Consider the following 21350-nt stretch of genomic DNA (forward strand, 5'->3'; position numbering starts at 1 on the left):
GGTGTGGAATCGCACTGAGAGATATTCTACTCGGACTCCTACAAATTTTAGATTTGCGACTAAAAAATAAAATAAAATAAAAACATTAGTAGAAATAGAAAACAATTTTTTTCCTTGAGAGTGATGATGAGTAAAATGTATAAGTGTCCATTTCTTGTTTTTTTTTTTTTCATCCCTCATAAATCTATGGTTTCCAGCAATTGGAGATAACATTATTTTGGAAAAGCAAAGCTAATGAATACTTTGATACGAGTATATCAGCTTGGCATGTAGACAATGTCAATGGATTTCTCAAAGTAAGGTTGATTGGTTCATTAATTGAAGTCTGGTATAATTCCAGTGACAAAGTCGCAATGATATTTGTCACATACCTTTTAAGTGACAAAAATAGGTACTGGTACTTATAACGTAAATAAATATATAAAACTATAGGTTGAAATATAATAAATCTTATGTATGTATGAACACACGCACATATATAATGAAAGGCCAGGTCGAAACCAACCATGTCACGAGAGCCCATAAAAGAAATTGGAACCTGACGCTACCAGCTGTCCGAGGATTTACCTGGCGAGACATCAGTCTCTTACCAGCGAGTTTTACCCAATTTCCCGGGCCACCACGTGACACAATTGGTAGTAATTCATTCAAATTACCCCTAATGAGTCAATATGGATAAATATCAACACAACATCGTGTTCAAATAGAAATAAATTTCTACCTCATACTTGGGATCGAACGCTAGCCCCTTCTAATGAAAGGCCAGGTCGAAACCAACCATGTCACGAGAGCCCATAAAAGAAATTGGAACCTGACGCTACCAGCTGTCCGAGGATTTACCTGGCGAGACATCAGTCTCTTAACAGCGAGTTTTACCCAATTTCCCAGGCCACCACGTGACACAATTGGTAGTAATTCATTCAAATTACCCCTAATGAGTCAATATGGATAAATATCAACACAACATCGTGTTCAAATAGAAATAAATTTCTACCTCATACTTGGGATCGAACGCTAGCCCCTTCTAATGAAAGGCCAGGTCGAAACCAACCATGTCACGAGAGCCCATAAAAGAAATTGGAACCTGACGCTACCAGCTGTCCGAGGATTTACCTGGCGAGACATCAGTCTCTTACCAGCGAGTTTTACCCAATTTCCCGGGCCACCACGTGACACAATTGGTAGTAATTTATTCAAATTACCCCTAATGAGTCAATATGGATAAATATCAACACAACATCGTGTTCAAATAGAAATAAATTTCTACCTCATACTTGGGATCGAACGCTAGCCCCTTCTAATGAAAGGCCAGGTCGAAACCAACCATGTCACAAGAGCCCATAAAAGAAATTGGAACCTGACGCTACCAGCTGTCCTAGGATTTACCTGGCCTTTCATTAGAAGGGGCTAGCGTTCGATCCCAAGTATGAGGTAGAAATTTATTTCTATTTGAACACGATGTTGTGTTGATATTTATCCATATTGACTCATTAGAGGTAATTTGAATGAATTACTGCCAATTGTGTCACGTGGTGGCCCGGGAAATTGGGTAAAACTCGCTGGTAAGAGACTGATGTCTCGCCAGGTAAATCCTCGGACAGCTGGTAGCGTCAGGTTCCAATTTCTTTTATGGGCTCTCGTGACATGGTTGGTTTCGACCTGGCCTTTCATTAGAAGGGGCTAGCATTCGATCCCAAGTATGAGGTAGAAATTTATTTCTATTTGAACACGATGTTGTGTTGATATTTATCCATATTGACTCATTAGGGGTAATTTGAATGAATTACTACCAATTGTGTCACGTGGTGGCCCGGGAAATTGGGTAAAACTCGCTGGTAAGAGACTGATGTCTCGCCAGGTAAATCCTCGGACAGCTGGTAGCGTCAGGTTCCAATTTCTTTTATGGGCTCTCGTGACATAGTTGGTTTCGACCTGGCCTTTCATTAGAAGGGGCTAGCGTTCGATCCCAAGTATGAGGTAGAAATTTATTTCTATTTGAACACGATGTTGTGTTGATATTTATCCATATATATATATATATATATATATATATATATATATATATATATATATATATATATATATATATATATATATATATATATATATATATATATATATATATATATACAGTGGAACCTCTACATACGAATTTAATCCGTTCCAGAACCAACTTTGGATGTAGAAATTGTTCGGATGTAGAAACGAATTTTCCCATAAGAGTACATTGAAATAGGATTAATCCGTGGTTGAGCCCAAAAACCTATGATAACTTCTTAATAAACTACTACACATAATTTTCCCATGAGAATAATGAACACTAAATTAGATAATAGACATGTAAATAAGAAGAATAGACATGTAAATAAGAAGAATTAGCAAAAAATGATAAATAAGAAACGGGTTTTTAGCGTCACTTTACCTTAGAAACTCCAGCGCAGGTGTTGTTAGTCTTGCTACGCAGAGAGGAGACAGACAGGCGGCGAGGAGGTAGAGAGGTTAACTACGATAAATGTACACTACCGTAACTTATTCTAACTTACACTAAGTGAACTTTAACATAACTTAGCTTATTTTTTTTTTATTTTTATATTTTTTTTTTTACATTTTCTTTTTTTCTTTTTGATGATTACGTAATTTTAATCACTATCACTCTCTACATTTAAAATTGACTGAATTTCTTTTGCTTCACTCTTTTCCGTTTTCTGTGTTTCACTTTCTTCCGCTTCACTCTTTGCCGTTTTCTTCGATTCACTTACATCCTCTTCATCGCGAGTTCGCTTCGCAGTTTTTTTAAAGAAAGCATCGATAGATAATTGCTTGGTACGGCTTTTCAGAATGTTTCGAAAGTGAGTTAGGCAAACATCATCGAATTGAGATACTACACGACAAACCTGCAATTTCTTTGGATGGTATTTGTCGATGAAGTCGACCACGTCTTGATATTTTACTAACACCTCTTTTATTTGCGCCGAACCTAACACATGTTCTACCTCCTCGCTCCCTTCCTCGTCATCACTCATGTGCTCCGACATAGCATGGAGTTCCTTGAGCTCATCCGTCGTCAGTTCGTCGTGATGTTCGGCGACGAGTTCCGTAACGTCATCTGCGTTGACCTCCAGACCCATGGACTTGCCAAGGGAGACGATTTCCTCTACGGCTTCTGCTGCACCGACCACGGGATCAGGTTCGGGGTCAAAACCCTCGAAATCTCGGGGAGCAACAGCATCAGGCCAAAGCTTCTTCCAAGCGGAATTCAGGGTCCGTCGAGTTACTCCCACCCAAGCCTGATCTATGATCTTCAAGCAGTGCACGATGTTGAAGTGGCCCCTCCAAAATTCACGCAAAGTTAAGTTGGTGCTTTGCGTGACATTAAAGCACTGCTTAAATAAGTGCTTGGTGTACAGCTTCTTAAAATTAGAGATGACTTGCTGGTCCATGGGCTGGAGGATAGAGGTGGTATTCGGTGGAAGATACAGCACCTTTATGAACTTGAATTCATCGAAGATATCATCTTCAAGTCTGGGGGGGGGGGGGTGAGCGGGTGCATTGTCAAGGCATAGCAGGCACTTTAAAGGCAATTTCTGTTCATGAAGATACTTCTTCACAGAAGGGCTGAAAACTTGGTTTACCCATTGCACAAAGAATTGCCTAGTGACCCAGGCCTTCAAGTTGGATCGCCAGAAAACATGAAGCTGATCCTTATCGACGTTGTGTGCTTTAAAGGCCCTAGGGTTCTCTAAATGGTAAACCAGTAAGGGCTTGACTTTAAAGTCCCCGCTAGCGTTGACACATAGGGCAAGAGTCAACCGATCTTTCATTGGCTTATGCCCAGGCAATTTCTTCTCTTCGGCAGTGACGTAGGTTCGACTCGGCATCTTCTTCCAAAACAGCCCAGTTTCATCACAATTAAACACCTGCTGCTCTACGTAGCCTTCTTCCTTTACGATCTTTTCGAAGTTCTTGACAAAGTCAGCTGCAGCCTTTGTGTCCGCACTAGCAGCCTCTCCGTGGCGAACAACTGAATGAATCCCGGACCGTTTCTTAAATTTCTCGAACCAGCCACGAGATGCCTTGAAATCATCTGAGGAAGGCTCGGTTGAACTCTCCCCAGCATCACCCCCAGAGCTCTCCTCCTTCAAGTCCGTAAAGATGGCGTGCGCCTTCTCGCAGTTAACGGTCTCGGTGATGGTGTCGCCAACGATCTCTCTATCCTTAATCCACACTAGTAGAAGTCGTTCCATCTCTTCTATGATAGGGGTACGGCGTTTGGAAATTATAGTGATCCCCTTAGAAGGTTTCACTGCTTTAATAGCTTCCTTCTGTTTAAGGATTGTCGAGATCGTTGACATATTACGGCCATACTGTTTAGCAAGTTCACTCACGCGGATGCCACGCTCATGTTTTTCAATAATTTCCTGCTTAATTTTTAAAGAAAGCATTTCCTTCTTCCTTTTCCCACCACTACCACTACCACTGGCAAAACTAAGCCTTTTAGGACCCATACTTTACGTAAATTACCGTTAAAGGATGCACGTAAAAAATCACGATTAAAACACAGTTAATAGCAGAACGCACAGAGCACAACCGCAAGAAGCCGACGAGAACAGAGGACTGACCCAAGACCCGCTAATTGAGCGTCCCTCCGAGGTCGATGTGCTGCCTTCTATCGGCGGAAATAAAAAACACTTCAGGCGCTATGAGCACCAACTACGCGTACGAGTATTGTTTACTTCGGGTGTCGAAAAAAACATTCGGGTGTAGAGTCGGAACGTGTTCGAATTGTACTTCGCGTGTCGAAAAATTCGGATACAACCATACAACCGGTACGACGAAAATTGCTTACTTCGTGTGTCGAAATAAAATTCGGGTGTAGAGTCAAAAATTTGCTCAAATTTTACTTCGGATGTTGGAAAATTTGGATGTAGATACGTTCGTGTGTAGAGGTTCCACTGTATATATATATATATATATATATATATATATATATATATATATATATATATATATATATATATATATATATTGGTGTGTGTGGGTACCGAGAACTCACCAATAATCAGAGAAACTATCCTTTTACAATACCCAACACAGACAGTCTACACACACTACCAATAAAAAACACACTTAAAGACTAAAATAAATCACTTAACACTAACACCAATCATATTTCATAACCCAGCAAAAAATAATCAAAACTTAGTACCAAACCATAAGATAAAACTCTTAAATGCTTAATATACGTTTGTGTGTGGCCACCGTCGTCCACACACTGGCAACAGTCCTTATATCCCACTGCCACAACTTTGTGGCAAACAATATTGTACAGCCGATTCGACTGTGCAATCACTTAAAGCGGTGGTCATCATCATCCTCGTCATCATCATCATTGTACGGTCCGGGTCGTCATCATCAAGCTATTCATATATACACGGTTGGCAGGCAACACCTTTAAGGCCAAAATTAAACTCCAAAGGAGTCTAAAGGAGGAATTACGGCACTAATACAAAAATCACTTTCAAGCCGGCTGGTTGATGAACGAAAAAAATAATCCAGCATTCAGGACACAACTGACTCCTGCTACAGTCAAATAGAAAATGCTTTACTAACATACGCTATTACTCTCAATTGCTCTTCTCCATTTACTCTTTGCATTTGAACCAAACAACCACCCATACTAACCCCATTCATCACCACCCTAACGCAGCTAAAAACGTAAACAAACAATCTATATTATAACAACAGTCTTTCCCACTACAAACAATCATTACACTAACTACCCCGCGTTTTTTGGCGCGCACCGCGGACACACACACACACACACAAACACAAGCATACCAGCACACACTCACACACTCTCTCTCTCTCTCTCTCTCTCTCTCTCTCTCTCTCTCTCTCTCTCTCTCTCTCTCTCTCTCTCTCTCTCTCTCTCACTCAAGTGATTTGGCAATATACAAAGCAAATAAGATAAAATTAATCCTCGTTGATGGAGCTCGTAAAAGAGCTTGAAAAACTGATAAGACCAGAGCGACCCTTTTCAATGGTTTTGAAGAAAAACTTGCCAAAGCACATTAATGAAAATAGTATCCTCACTTCCAATATAAAGAAAGATATGAAAGTGATTAAAGAAGATGAAAGTCCCATTGAAAATATATCATGCTTTGCGAACGGTACAGTGAAAGATGGACAGTCGCATCTAGCGCCTTAGGAATTTCTCTTACTGGATTTCTTCTTCCTCCTCCAAGAGTCTCAGGACTATAGGAAGATTTCTTCTTGGATTAGAAGAGACGACGGAACCTCCATAGCCTCCGTCTGATAGGAAAACAGTTCGCCTAGATCCAGAACATAGATCCTCTAGTTCTAGAGGGAAAGTTCTAAATCCTTCTCATCTTTACTCAAACTTTCCTGTTCTAGAGGGAAAGTTTTGAAAATCCTTCTCATCTTTATTCAAACTTTCCTGCTGCCACCAACCCCAATGTAAGTCTCGGCTGCAATCCAACTGAGGTTACTGTGAGCTACAGAAGAGGCAGCCACTGCCCCACTGCTGGCAGGGTATCTACCTGTATGCTGTTTACACCTGGTTAAAAGTTTTAACTGCTGTATTCCAGCTTCATTGTTATCCATCTCTTATATTAAAGAACTCCGGTTTGTATAGTTAGGAAATGAATAAGTTAATTTTTAAATGTTATTTTATTATGAATGTCTAAGATATCATATCATCAATAAGGACTAATCTTGGCTAATGCAGCACCAATCCAGGCAGTAAAGTATAAGCAGTGTAGGGAGTTTGTATTTTGATGACTAGAGAATTATAAAAAGATATGCGGTAATATTCTATTTATGATTCATCTATAAATGTTGAAAATTGTATACTTATTGATAAGAAATAGGCACATGCTTTAGTGTGTTTGGCACTATGGTATTAAATTTTCGTAATAAAAGAGTTTAACCTCACTCTGTTATTTTAAGTGAGCTAAGTTGATATCAAGATTTGTCGTAACAAAGGCAGATGAATTTAGTTACCTTTGTTTTAAAAGCACAGTTTGAGGTTGGTAATATTTCAACCTAAATTCCTATAACATTCATATAAAATTACTCTTGGAATTATCCTGCTATATGAAATGTATGATTCAATAATAATGTGTGTAATTTTCCTGTAATTATAGCTGGAAATATTAAAGCAAACTCGGTAGCTTTTTCTGTTTTTTAATGTAGGATAATAATGTATGAAATACTTCACAGGTAAATGTTCCTGCAGACATTTTTCCGCAAGTGACTGACTTAGCAAAGATGCTGAAGGTGAAAGGGCTTATTAAACTTCCAGTAAGTTGAAATAGTTTGTTTTTATTTGTTAGCATGCCTCCAATTGGTGGTGATCAGACAACACAACCAACACAGCTGCCCCACTAACATCATGCATTAGTTACTGGCTTAGTAATTCATTTAACACCATTTTCTTTACAAGTCTTAGCAATGAAAACAAATTGTGTCATGTTCATGTTTTCTCTTTGTTCACCTTTTATTTTCCTTATTGAGTACATATAATGCAATATAGTCAAGTTTTATTATCATTCGCTTAATAATTGAATATTTTACAGACATGGGCATAGCAAAGAATTGGATGATAATTCTATTTTTTTCATAAGATAAATTTGATAAAATGTACCCAATACCCAGGCTACTAATGAAGTTATATATATTTTATTTTCAGCTCTACTATGCCTAAAAGAAAGGATATAAATCCAACATTAGAGGGAAATAGAAATAACTTACTGAGGTCAGCCATTTAGTTAGAGTAGTTATGAGAGGATAGAAAGAAAGTTTTCCCTGTGTGGTTAGGCATCTGGTAGTCTACAGCCTCAGCTGTGAATGCTCTCCATGATCGTAATGGCTTATTGAATCCATCAGTCCTTCAATACTCCCTTGTCCAAACCTTTACCTTTGCTAAGTTTCTCAAAATTTTCAGTAAATATGATTTCTAACAGTTGGGTACTGAAGCTCTCAGACAAAGAAGAGAGGTTAGATCCATTTTGTGTTTAATGGTTATTTTCCCAATGTAATTTATTTTGAAGCGATATCCTTCTTCCTTGTTGTATACTAGGAAGATAAAACATCCTGGAAGTTATGTGAAGGAAATAACAAGATGGATCCTAACAAATAGTATCTTCTTCGAAAAGTATTTCTAGGGGTATGAAATGGAGATGACAAAAATGCAGTCATATATGCAACATCTATTATTATAGTAAAAAGAGGGGTTTGTTCAACAATTGTGGGTTCTCTAGCATGAGAAGTGGATGCCATGTTTCAGGATTGGTTGAATCCAGATCAGTACACTTTTCCCCAGTTTGCCATGATTTTGACAGGTGATAAACTAGTTCAGGACTAGACAGTACAGCAGTATGACACTGGTGGCCCCTTATTGGCTGCAAAGAGAGTGGAAAATCATTGGATAAGCTTATGAAAGTCAGTAGATGCTCATTTTCATTTATGCTAGTCTAGAAAGTGGCCAGTAATTAGGATTAGTTTGGATGGTGTAAAATTTTGTATACCATTTTTCTTAAAAGAATATGTCCTCAAGATGATGATATCTCCTTTGCTGACATTTGGAGCTAACATGATATTAAGAATACTTGCTTTGGCAGTACATATAATAATTTTACAGAAAAATATTTATGAGGCTAAGTTATAATTAGCTAAACTCTTCTCTTGGGAAGAAACTATCCATTTCAGCTATTAATGGTTTTTAGTTCCAAAGCTTCATATTGTATTCAAACTATTAGAGTTGGTTTTATGTGTTTCTGGTATTATTCCAGTTATATTCAGGTCCTTTACTATTGATAACCTCCAGTCATCATCATCTCCTCCTACACCTATTGATGCAAAGAGCCTCGGTTGTAGATTTTGCCAGTCATTTCTATCTCGAGCTTTTAATTCAATACTTCTTCATTCATTATCTACTTTATGCTTCATAGTCCTCAGCCATATAGGCCTGGGTCTTCCAACTCTTCTAGTGCCTTGTGGAGCCTGGTTAAACGTTTGGTGAATTAATCTCTCTTGGGGAGCACTAAGAGCATGCCAAAACCATCCCCATCTACCCCTCAGCATGATCTCATTCACATTTTGCACAAGTAATCTCTCTTATAGCTTCTTATCCAATCCTGTTCTGCCATTTAACTCCCAATATCCCTCTGAGAGTTTTGTTCTCAAATTTACTAAATCTGTTGGAGATTGTTTCATTGTTATATCATGACTCGTGTCCATGCAGTAACATCGATCTCATTAAACTGATATTTAGTCTGATTTTTATGTTATTTCAGGCCATTTGATTTCCAAATTTTACTTAACCTAGCCATTGTCTGATTTGCTTTTTTCAATCTTTCACTAAAGTCTAATACTAAAGACCAAGTATTGGAGATCATAGTTCCTAAATACTCACATGATTCTACCTCATTAATCCTTTCTCCTTCCAATGATATTTCATCTTGCATTGCATATTCCATTATCATCATCTCTGCCTTTCTTCTATTTATTTTCAACCCAACCTCGTGTTATATGAAATTCAGCTTGAGCCCAACCTCGTTTGATATTAGATTTATATTGATTGATTGATTGATTGATTTAAGGTTTTCTGGCATCCTAACATCTAAGGTCATTGATGCCAAAAATTTATCTTGAGCCCAAGCTCATGTGATATTTCATGCATTCTGGTAAACAAGCATTGCAAATCCTGTGGTGTTCTACTAATAAGGACAGCAGCATCAGCATACTCTTAAGTCAGCCAATTTCCTTTTGCCAATCCAGTCCAATCCTTCTCCTCAATCTCCAACTGTTCTACGCATTACAAAATCCATGAGGAGGATAAACAACATAGGTGACAACACATTCCCTCAAAGTACCAGTAGGGTCCCGAATTATGAGAGAATTTTGAAACACATAACTAACAGAAATAATTCCATTAGGGCCATGGCAACTAGCAACTTGCCTCTTCAAATGGGTTTACTACCCATTTCCAATACTTTTTATGTACTATACTGTATATTTTTAAATATTAAACTTAGCCGGTGAATATATAATAGCTGACGGCTCGACAGATTCCAAAAACTCGCGAGCGATCGCCGTGTGCCCACCAGCGCCGACTATCGGCCAGATACCGCATATACTTGTCAATTTCTCCAGTTCTTCTCTGTCGGTCTTGTCGACAAGTTGGTTCCGCTCGCTTTATGACCTCAAGTTTTCGACTGAATTGGTGAAGTACTTGGTTTTGGTTTTATTGCTTTCGCCGTGTTGGATTATTCAATACTATCTTCAAAAGAAATGCTTTTGAAAGGAGAGGAAAAGTGTTTTGCCCTTTCTTTTTTTTTTAATCTCTGGTTTTTCCGTAGAGAAAAGATGGCCGACCCTTCCCTCAGTGTACGGAAGTGTGTTAAAGGCTTTTAGTAATTTTTTTTTATCACTTTATAAATTATTGTTGATATTTATAGATTTACCTCTATATATTTTATATTTCATATCTCACCCGCCTTTATTAGGCCTCTTCGATTAGCTTTCCATTTATACTAAACATCAAGATAAATTTTATGTTTTTGTTTATATGTGGCCTTTACCTATTCTTTGTAGGCGGTCCTAACTTGGAAAACGAAGTTAAACAACGTTGAGCCCAACTTTTAAAACAGTTGCTCTGTAAGAGTGATGAGATAAATATTTTTTAGAAAATATTTTAAGAAATATATTCTTTGAATAGTCTTCGTGCTGTTTTTTCAAAGATGAACTAACGTTTGGTTTATTTATGCTACGCAGTTTGCGCTCTATCGTTACGATAGAGAAAGAGAGAATCACGGTTTCACTTTGCAGAAAGAGTAAATCGATTTTGACGTTTTGTTCATTCTTCTTTCAAACTGAAGTGTTTTAGATACTAATTTAAAGGAACTTATTAATTTTCAATTTCTTAGTCCTTTCAGTTTTTTCCTTTAGTCAAATAACCTGTTATTGACGAAGGGTGAGTGGGCCATTCTCTTGTGAGTGACAAGAGAGAGAGAGAGAGACGGAGAGAGAAAGAGAAAGAGAGAACGATCCGATCTTTTTTCTCGTCCCAAGTCTCTGTACAAGGAGTTTGGGAGCGAGTAACGTTGTTCTCAATTCAGTTTTTTACTCTCGTCCCAAGTCTCTGTACGGGGAGAGAGGATAAAACGTTTTAGTTTTTATTCTCGTCCCAAGGCACTGTACGGTGAGAGATTGAAAACGTAGTCCTTAGTGAACTAGTGTTTAGTCTCCTCCCCAGTCACTGATATTTTTAACTTTATATATTTCCGTTTTATTCGATATATATGTATATGTTTATTGATTTTTGCATGTGTGTTTCATTTTGTACTAATGTGCTTACATTATACGACTCATTTCGCAATTCTAACCTTTTGATTTAAGGGAGAATTGCGTGCTTCAGGTAGAAATGTTTTATTCATGTCTAATGTGAAATTATTAAAAAATGCGATATCAGTGAAGTAAGTGCAAAAAACATGTTCTGTGTTGCGGAGGGTTTGTTTGTTCGTGCTTGTCACTTGCCTAGTCCGAGACCTCTTTCAGGCTCCCCTGCACCAGGGAGAAGGAATGTCGTAGGACCTAAGGGAGTGAGGAGTGTAAACCAACGAACAGACGTTCCCTCAAAGGTATCAGACGTTGCTCGGCAGCACGTCCTTGCCATAAGACAGGAGAGACGAAGTTTCTCCTCGTCTTCCGATGATTCGTCTCTTTAAAAGCCTGGGCGTAAAGTTTCGAGACGGTTGAAACGTTTATTAGTTCCTTCAGAACAAGTTCAACGTCCTAGCTGTAGTCATAATAAGAGTCCCGTTCATAGCGATGACGTTCATGTACAGACGTTTCTGCCACAGACTCGACGTGACGTTGAGCGGTAGACACCGTAGACACAACGTGACATCGAGTGTCAGTCACCGTAGTCTCGATATAGCATCGATCAGCAGTCACTGCTGTTTACTACGTGACGTTTGAACGTCAGCCACCGCAGTCACAGGTTGATCCGAAGTTAAGTGTTTTGCAAGATATGCTGTTAAAGCTTTCTTCTTCAATAGAAGCTTTCGATCCTGTTCCTGTGCGAAAGGATCCTTTGCTTTTTGTACGTCACGGTTCTGGGATACGTGATTCGGGTCTTCAACCTTCTAGACGAGCTTTGTTACGCCACGCTGACATTATCTCTAGTGACAGCTTTGCTGTTAAGCGAGATGCGGAGCATAAATCTTGAGGTAACTTTGATCGCTTTGAACGTCAGCCACCGCAGTCACAGCGTGACGTTGAGATGCAGACACTGCAGACACGACGTGACGTTGAGCGGTAGACACCGTAGACATGACGTGACGTCGAGGGTCAGTCATCGTAGTCACGATATAGCATCGAACAGCAGTCACCGCTGTTACTACGGGACGTTTGAACGTCAGTTACTTCTGTCACGACGTGTAGTAGAATAACATTCTCTGCAGTCACAACGTGACATCGACCCTCCAACTTTAACTTCTGTTCATATACAAGTTGATGTAGCCTGTCAGGCTTTTCCTTCACGTCATTCTGAATATAAATCTCCTTCTCGCAAGACTTTAGATTTATTAGATGTTGTGCCTTCTGAAGAAGTTGATGACCACCTTTCAACTAATGTATCTTTGGGGAGTCATTCAGAAGAGGAGTAACCTAGGGTGGTCCAACAATCCCTTGTTTTTTAATTATGAATTTCTTTAGTGAAATTTTGTCCTACTCGTTTTGTAACGGCTGCTCCGCCGTCTGAGTTTACTCTTGGCATGACTTTCTTCGACTCCTACATTTACGAAGTCAGTTCTCTCTTGTTCTTCCAAGAGGGCCATGCTCTTACTGGGAGACTGGTTGGAATCCAGGAGAAGTTTAGGAAAGTCTGCTTTTGCTTTTCCTCCTTCTTAATTAGCTTCTCGCTCGGGCGTCTGGTGTGACACAGGAGAAGCTCGAGGAGAAGTTCTCGGCTTGGGAGTACCTGCCTCTGCCCAGGGAGACTTCTTAAGCCTAGTGGTCTCTCCTCGTCATCTAGCCATGAGACGCTCCAAGATTTTATGGTCTGCTTCAGAGCTAGACCATCTCCTGTTAGGAGTTTTTTCGAGCGTTTGAAGTTTTTTATTTGTTGGATTGGTCACTGGGAGCCTTAAGTAAGAAGGTCTCTCCAGTTGTCAATGTATTGCTATACAATTATGTCATGCATGAACAAGGCTATCAGGGATGGCTCCAATGATCTGGCAGCCACGTTCACTGCAGGAACAAGGCTATCAGGGATGGCTCCAATGATCTGGCAGCCACGTTCACTGCAGGAGTACTTAAGATGTAAGTGCGCTCAATGCGTTCATTGTCAAGACAAAGTTCACGATGAAGACTACCAAATCTGTCTTGGCAGCAGTAAGGGAAGGCGACTGGATGGTCTCTCTCGACCTTCAGGATGCATACTTCTACATCCCGATTCATCCAAACTTTCAACAACATCTGAGGTTTGTGGACGGGAAAGTAATGTACCAATTTTGAGCACTGTGCTTCGGCCTCATTCCTGCTCCTCTTGTTTTTACAAGGCCCTTGCAAAATGTAGCAAGCTTTCTACATTTTTTTGAGGATTCAGAGCCTCCCTTTATTTTGACGACTGGCTAATCAGGGCATCGTCATTAAATCGCTGTCTGGAAGGCCTCTAATGGACATTAGACCTAACCAAGGAGCTAGGTCTCATAGTGAACGTAGAGAAGTCGTAACTTACAGTACTCCATCCCAGACTATTCTTTATTTGGGAATGGAGATACAGTGTCGGATTTTTTCGGGCCTTTTTGTCTCCCACAAGAATGGAACAAGCTCTGTTAAAAGTCCTTCACTTGCAAGAGAAAAACAGTTGCTTTGTAAGAGTTTGAATGAGCCTCGTGGGAACTCTTTCATCGCTGGAGTAGTTTATCTCTCTGGGGAGACTCAACCTTCGCCCTCTCCAATTTCACCTAAACCATTGGAACAAGGAGAAGGGCTTAGAGAGTATCTCTTTCCCAATCTCCAACTCAGTCTAGACATGTCTGACTTGGTGGGACAGCAACATCAGACTTCGAGAAGGTATTTCTCTTGCGATCAAGAACCCAAACCATGTGTTGTATTCAGATGCATTGGATTTGGGTTAGGGAGCTCCACTGGACAGTCTGGAATGCTCGGGTCTTTGATCCACGGATCAGAAGGAACTCCATTTAAGGCAAGTAACATCTCTCCTTTGGCGAGATTTGTGCAAGGAAAAATGAATTTCTTGGCGGACTGCCTCAGCAGAAGAGGACAAGTCATCTCCATGGAGTGGACGTTGCATAAGACTGTGTGCGAGAAGCTATGGATGACATGGGGTCAACCCACCATAGATCTTTTTGCGACTTCACTGACAAAGAGGCTCTCGACTTACTGCTTTCCAGTTCCAGATCCAGAGGCAGCCCACATAGACGCTTTCCTGCTGGACTGGTCTCACCTGGACGTTTATGCCTTTCCACCTTTCAAGATCCTAAACAAGGTGCTGCAGAAGCTCACCTCTCACGAAGGGACCAGGTTGACATTGGTTGCTCCTCTCTGGCCCGCGAGAGAGTGGTTCACAGAGGTACTTCTATGGCTGGTAGACGTTCCAAGAAGTCTGCCGTTACGGATGGATCTCTTGCGACAGCCTCACGTAAAGAGATTTCATCAAAGCCTCCCCACGCTTCGTCTAACTGCCTTCAGACTATCGAAAGACTCTCTTGAGCTCGAGGGTTTTCGAAGGAGGCAGCTAGAGCGATCGCGAGGGCTAGAAGATCCTCTACCATCAGGATCTATCAGTCGAAATGGGAGGTATTTAGAGACTGGTGCAAGTCCTCCTCTATTTCCTCTTCCAAGTGCCTCTGTAGCGCAGATTGCGGATTTTCTGCCTTATCTGAGAAACGGTCGCTCCCTCTCTGCATCCACCATTAAAGGCTACAGAAGCATGTTAGCTTCTGTTTTCAGGCATAAGGGTTTGGATCTTTCTAATAACAAAGATCTCCAAGACCTGCTTAAGTCTTTCGAGACTTCCAAGGAGCGTCATATTTCGACTCCTGCTTGGAACTTGGACGTGGTCCTACAGTTCCTTATGTCAGACAGGTTTGAACCATTAGATTCAGCCTCCCTGAAGGATCTTACCCTCAAGGCACTTTTTTTTTTGGTGAGCTTGGCTTCGGCTAAAAGGGTTAGTGAGATACATGCTTTTAGCAAGAACATCGGCTTCTCCGCTAATAAAGCAGTATGCGCTCTTCAACTTGGTTTTTTGGCCAAGAATGAACTTCCGTCTCGTCCCTGGCCTAAATCATTTGAAATCCCCAGTCTTTCTGAGATTGTGGGGAATGAAGTTGAAAGAGTGCTGTGCCCCGTTAGAGCTCTTAAATTTTGTTTATCCAGAACTAAACCGCGACGAGGTTGTTCAGAGGCTTTATGGTGCTCCGTTAAAAAGCCCTCTTTGCCCATGTCTAAGAATGCGTGATCTTATTTTATTAGACTTTTGATTCGGGAGGCACACTCTCAATTAAGTGAGAAGGATCATAATTTACTTAAAGTCAAGGCTCATGAAGTTAGAGCGATAGCAACTTCTGTAGCGTTTAAGCAAAATAGATCTATTAAAAGTATTATGGACGCGACCTTTTGAAGAGGCAAGTCGGTTTTCGCTTCATATTACTGTACTTGAAAGATGTCCAGACTCTTTATGAGGACTGCTACACACTGGGACCATTCGTAGCAGCGAGTGCAGTAGTGGGTGAAGGTTCTACCACCACATTCCCTTAATCCCAATATCCTTTTAATCTACTCTTGAAATTTTTAATCTTATTTTGGGTTGTACGGGAGACTAAGAAGTCTTTCGCAATCTTTTTGATTTGGCGGGTGGTCAAAATATTGTTTCTTGAGAGCGCCCAGATTAAGGGTATTGATGAGGTCCTGTTATAGGGGTGTTCACCCTGGATATAGCAGCTCCTGGGAGTCTTTCAGCATCCTAAGAGGATCGCTGGGCTTCGTGAGGATAGCGGACTAATGAGGCAGAGTAATTATCAGAGTCAGCTTCCTTACCAGGTACCTATACTCAAGTCTGTTTTTTGAATAGTTGTCAAAAACTCTTGAGCATATACGCCTTTATTGTATTAATACTGGTCTCTACCCACCACCATGGGTGTGAATCAGCTATTATATATTCACCGGCTAAGTTTGATATTTAAAAATGATATTTTGATTATAAAATAAATTTTTAAATATACTTACCCGGTGAATATATAAATTAAAGGCCCTCCCTTCCTCCCCGATAGAGACCCAGCGGACTGAGAAGAACTGGAGAAATTGACAAGTATATGCGGTATCTGGCCGATAGTCGGCGCTGGTGGGCACACCCGCAACCTTCACGGCGATCGCTCGCGAGTTTTTGGAATCTGTCGAGCCGTCGGAGACGTCAGCTATTATATATTCACCGGGTAAGTATATTCAAAAATTTATTTTATAATCAAAATATCATTTTATAATAGTAAATTGTTCTTGTAAATTAATCAAACATTTAATATGCTTTAAAGTTCTAATAACTTGATAAAGGTTAAATACCGTATATTTCCCGTTTTAACACGACCTAAAATACGGAAAAATTTTAATAAGTTTGTCATATCAATTGTACAAGACAACTGGTGAATAGCAAAACCATCGCTGTTTAGACTAGCTTTCGTTGTATCATTGAAAATCCAAAATTATCAAAATAAAGGAGATTTTATATCATGCCTTTCCTAAACACGCCAAAAACCACAATAAAAATTGACAACCATTGTTTTGTTTACGTTCATCAGTGATCATAACGAAGAAACTAACGCATTTGCACATCTGTGTATAGGTTAGATTTTGCATCGACAGCTGTCTTACCAAGTATTGATTATATGATGATTTTGTTATTACCAATGTTACTCTACTTAGTTTTTCTTAGAACTTCGAAATAAATGAAATGAATGCCATTTATATAATGTTTTCCTAAAGACGCCGCCTGAAACAAAAACCTTCCATTTGTTCACTGTAGGCTCCATCTTCGATCATAATAAACAAACGAACGCATTAAACATGTTTGACCAAAATGATAAGTAATGATATTAAACGCTTTTAGTGTATATGTTATTACAAATATTTTACTAACCGTATCCATATAAATTCCTACATATGTAGCAAAGCAGGGAAACCATTTTTTTGCGTTTAAATCAACAAGAGCAAACTGCTGCTAATGGCAGAATGATAATTTACGATAATTCTAAACTGTTACGAAGGATAATTGTCCATTTCATATCCAAAATACTTTTCCTAACTTCAGTTATAAGTCAACTTGTACCCACTTCAATTATGGAACCATCTGGAAAAAAAGTAAAAGAAGAAGAAAGTGCTAGGCTGGTTTTAAAATCATCGAACAATTAAATTATCGCTATAACGTTCGATGTGACAGAGATGGTGCGAGATTGGAGAAAGTAAGGAAAATTGAAACATGATTGATTTTTTATATAACTGAAACATTGTGAAGCAACAAAGATTTCATTTGTTATATATATATATATATATATATAAATATATATATATATATATATATATATATATATATATATATATATATATATATATATATATGTGTGTATATATATATATATATATATATATATATATATATATATATATATATATATATATATATATAGAGAGAGAGAGAGAGAGAGAGAGAGAGAGAGAGAGAGAGAGAGAGAGAGAGAGAGAGAGAGAGAGAGAGAGAGAGAGAGAGAGAGAGAGAGAGAGAGAGAGAGAGTGTTTTAAGTATACTAAACAAAAAATATAATAGGTTATAACACATTGGTGCTTATGTAATATTAACTGTATAGATGGTTTGAATAAGTTAAGAAATGGTATAAACAATATTTTGTTACTGCATTTGTTCGTGCATATTCTTGAGAGCAGCGGCAGCTAGACATCAGCTGATCCGATCACAGCTGAAAGTAGAACAAAAAGAAGTCAGCAATAATCGATTTTTAAAACATACCCAAAGTTTAAAAACTAAAATACATATTTTCTTAAAGCGTAATTAACTATTTAAAGAGTTGCAATTTTCTAGAATAAAATTATGTTTCCTAAAAAATAGTGGTTTAATGACAAAATAGGATGCCGTATTTTAAGCTGCGATTGAAATGGATTTGTAAATTATATTTTTTTCATTTCGTATTTAATTGACACATTTTAAGAAAACCGATTTTGGTTTCTTCCTCTATATTTAAGTAATGTTTGTTCCGTAACTGAAATACAAACCACGCTATTTAATATGGGTACTTACTTTCGGCGTAGCAGAAATGATGAGCCATTAGAATTTTAACGAGGATTTACTACCCCACCGCTAGTTAGCGGGGGGTAGGGAGGGTAACTTACTACCCCCCCTCCCTCACACACGCCTGTGCTTGAGCTCACTTTGCTCTCGGCTTGGGTGGTAGTCGGACGTGTCCGCTGTCACCTTCGCCTTCTTTGACAGCCATTGCTAATCTTTTGTTTGCTTTTCCTTTGACAGAGTGTGTGTGAAGTTGGCCTCTGCGATGCGTAAGTGTCCTGGTTTACCTGACCGCCGTTGTGGTACGTATATGTCGGCGATCGAAACGGACCCCCACACCTTGTGTCCTTACTGTAGGGGCCAACGGTGTGATAAGAATGTGTGTAGGGAGTGGTCTACCGCCCAGTGGGAGAGGTTTTCTCGCCGCTGGAAGAAGAAGTCCAGGCGGGATATTTCTCCTTTGAAGGTTTCTTTGAAAGGAGAAAATCCCAAGGGCTCTTCTTCCGTGGCCCAAACCTCCTCCGAAGCTCCCACTTGATTGGTTTCTTCCGAGAAACTGTCGAGTGGTAGCGTAGGCCGTAGTTCTGTTGACCGATCTCGGGGTTTGGGAGAGGGAGTTGCCTCCCATAGCGAGGCAGCTCCTCCTCCTCCCCCGGGGGAGGATTTAAATTTAAATGTAAATGTTAATGTAACTAATAATGATTTGTTGCAGCTTTGGCCTTCCTTGGGGCTTGAGGGTTCGCCCTCCAAGGAAGCCTTGTTTGACATGATCAGATTTGGGGCAGCTGTCAAACAATCGCCGACTTTAGCAGAGGTTGATCCTCTGTCTATCGTTGACGTTGTTGTGGCAGAGGCTTCCGATGAGTTGTATCAAACCTCTGCTCCTGATGTTGCTGATGTAGCTGAAGGCTTAGTTCCCCCCTCCGAACATCTTTCGAGGGAGGAACTAAGTCCAACGGTCTCTCCTGCCGGTGATTCTCCCCCTCGGGGGAGTTCACTCACAGAGACTCCTCTTCGGAGGACTGCTGATGGTCAGCCCGCTGACCCCACGGCCCCCCAGAGGGCGTATAAGGCGTAAAGACCGCCTTCCTCTTTGCCGTAGAGGCCTTCCTTCACCTCACAAGGGTGTTAGGAGGCGCCTCTTCGGTTCATCATCCCCGCAGTCCGCCACAGAGGAACCTCGCCGTCGTTCTCCGACTCTACCAGCTACATCCCTGGACCTCTCCGCAGATTGTTCGCGATCTCCTTTGGTGGAAGGTCGTCCTTACAAAGGACACGCCGACCTTCCACCCGCCAGACCTGCTTACCTGCCGTCGGTGTTCCTGACCGCTGACGTGCTGTGGGCGCCTACTCACCCTGTTGTTAAACGGGCAACGGTCCCTTCCGGGCACAAGGGACTTTCACACAAAATTGTGACAAGACCCTTACGCGCCAGGTATCCCCTGCGCGCCAGCGCGCAACTGCGCCCAAGCACTCGCCTGCTGATGATCCTGTTATAGTGCGCCAGCGCTCACCTGCGCGCCAGCGCTCACCTGCATGCCCACGCTCACCTGCGCGCCATGCACGCTCTCGTTCTCCTGCGCGCCGGCGCGCAGGGCGCCAGCGCTCGCCTACGCGCCAGCGCTCTCCTGCGCGCCAACGATCTCCTGCGCTCCCACAATATTCTGATCTGGGCGCAAAGGGGAAGATAACCTCGTACCCTGCTCGCCAGCGCTCTCCAACGCTCCATCAATCGCTGACGCGCCATCGGACTCCACCTGCTCGCCATCCTTCACCTGCAGTCTCCGACGCGCACCCTGCACGCCCACCGGTAGAACCAGATGTGCGCTCTCATGCAAGGGATATATCTCCTGCGCGCGCGCGCCCCCAACGTTATCGCCCTCACGGGCTCTTCGAGATCCTGCGCGCGCGCGAACAATCGCCTTCGCACGCACAAGCGCTCATCCTGCCTTCTGCGTGCCCTCTGCAATCTCCGGAATGCGCCCCTTCGTGCCATCGCCATTGCCCTCGCGCGCCCGCGCGTGTGACCCAGGCTAAATCCTATCGTGCGACCCCCAGCGCGAGGCTGCAGGACGCCGCGCGTCCAGGTCATCATTATCGCGTCCCCTCCCCCCTCAAGCGCAGAACAGCGCACTCGCCGGAGGGAGGGAGGATTTCGGATAGGTCCAGGGACTTCTCTCCTTCTTCTTTTCAGGCAGGCCCTCCTTTGGTAACTCCTCCTAGGGATCGAACGATCCCCTTCCCTCCAGAGGGAGTGTCTGACAGCGCAGCTGTCAGTCGGCAGCCCTGGTCTGGGTCCCTAGTCAGATCGGTCATGCAGGCTTTTAAGCCTGTTCTCTCTGAGCTGGGCCACAAATCAGTGGCAGCTTCGACTCCCCTGAAGAGGAAGAGAGGTGTATCTGACGTGGTAACTTCTCCAAGGGCGAAGCTGACTCCTCGGAAGTCTTTGAGGAAAGCCTCCTCACCCCCCCAGACTTTCACTCCCTCCCCTCTGGACGAAGATTTCCCATCCTCAGGGGAGTCACGTGAGGTGAGGCGTTTCCCCATCGCACCAATGAGGGAAACCCCACCTCGCGCAGGGAAGTCTTCTCAGGTAGGGGTGGAGAAGAGCCTCCCACCATTGCTGTTGGAGTCCTGCATCCCTCCCAGGAGGGAGTGGAAGGACTCCAAGACTTTACTGAAGTCATCCTCGAGGATTAGACCAGAGCCAGCCAAGCTCTCGGAGAACGTCCACAAGTCCCCCCAAGAAGAGCCTTTGGGGACAGGAGACTTCGCTAATAGCCCTTCAGGATGAGAGCTACAGGAATCAGAGCATGCATTCTGGCAGGTTCTGACCCTTATGAGGAATCTCAATGGGTTCGCGGATCCAGAGATTCCCCCTCGTGAGGGCAAGGACACGGTCTTGGATCGAGTCTTTGGTACTCAAAAACCCTCAAAGGCCAGCGCGGCTTTGCCCTGGTCTCAAAGGGTTAAGAGTGCCAGAGACAAGGTCGAGGGCCAGATCTCC

At 41.6% G+C, this 21350-nt stretch overlaps 2 protein-coding genes across 3 annotated transcripts in view; one reads left to right on the plus strand and one right to left on the minus strand.

Moving 5' to 3' along the window:
* Positions 1-21350, minus strand: part of LOC137656083 (uncharacterized) — a 534405-nt gene that overhangs the window by 334496 nt on the left and 178559 nt on the right. The window lies entirely within an intron of this gene.
* Positions 1-21350, plus strand: part of LOC137645962 (uncharacterized) — a 119240-nt gene that overhangs the window by 74521 nt on the left and 23369 nt on the right. The window contains exon 4 of the mRNA XM_068379043.1: positions 7243-7323. Coding sequence (XP_068235144.1) covers positions 7243-7323 — 81 coding nt within the window. The remainder of the gene's footprint in view (positions 1-7242; positions 7324-21350) is intronic.

Source organism: Palaemon carinicauda, chromosome 1, assembly GCF_036898095.1.
Source record: "Palaemon carinicauda isolate YSFRI2023 chromosome 1, ASM3689809v2, whole genome shotgun sequence".
NCBI classification, from domain to species: domain Eukaryota; kingdom Metazoa; phylum Arthropoda; class Malacostraca; order Decapoda; family Palaemonidae; genus Palaemon; species Palaemon carinicauda.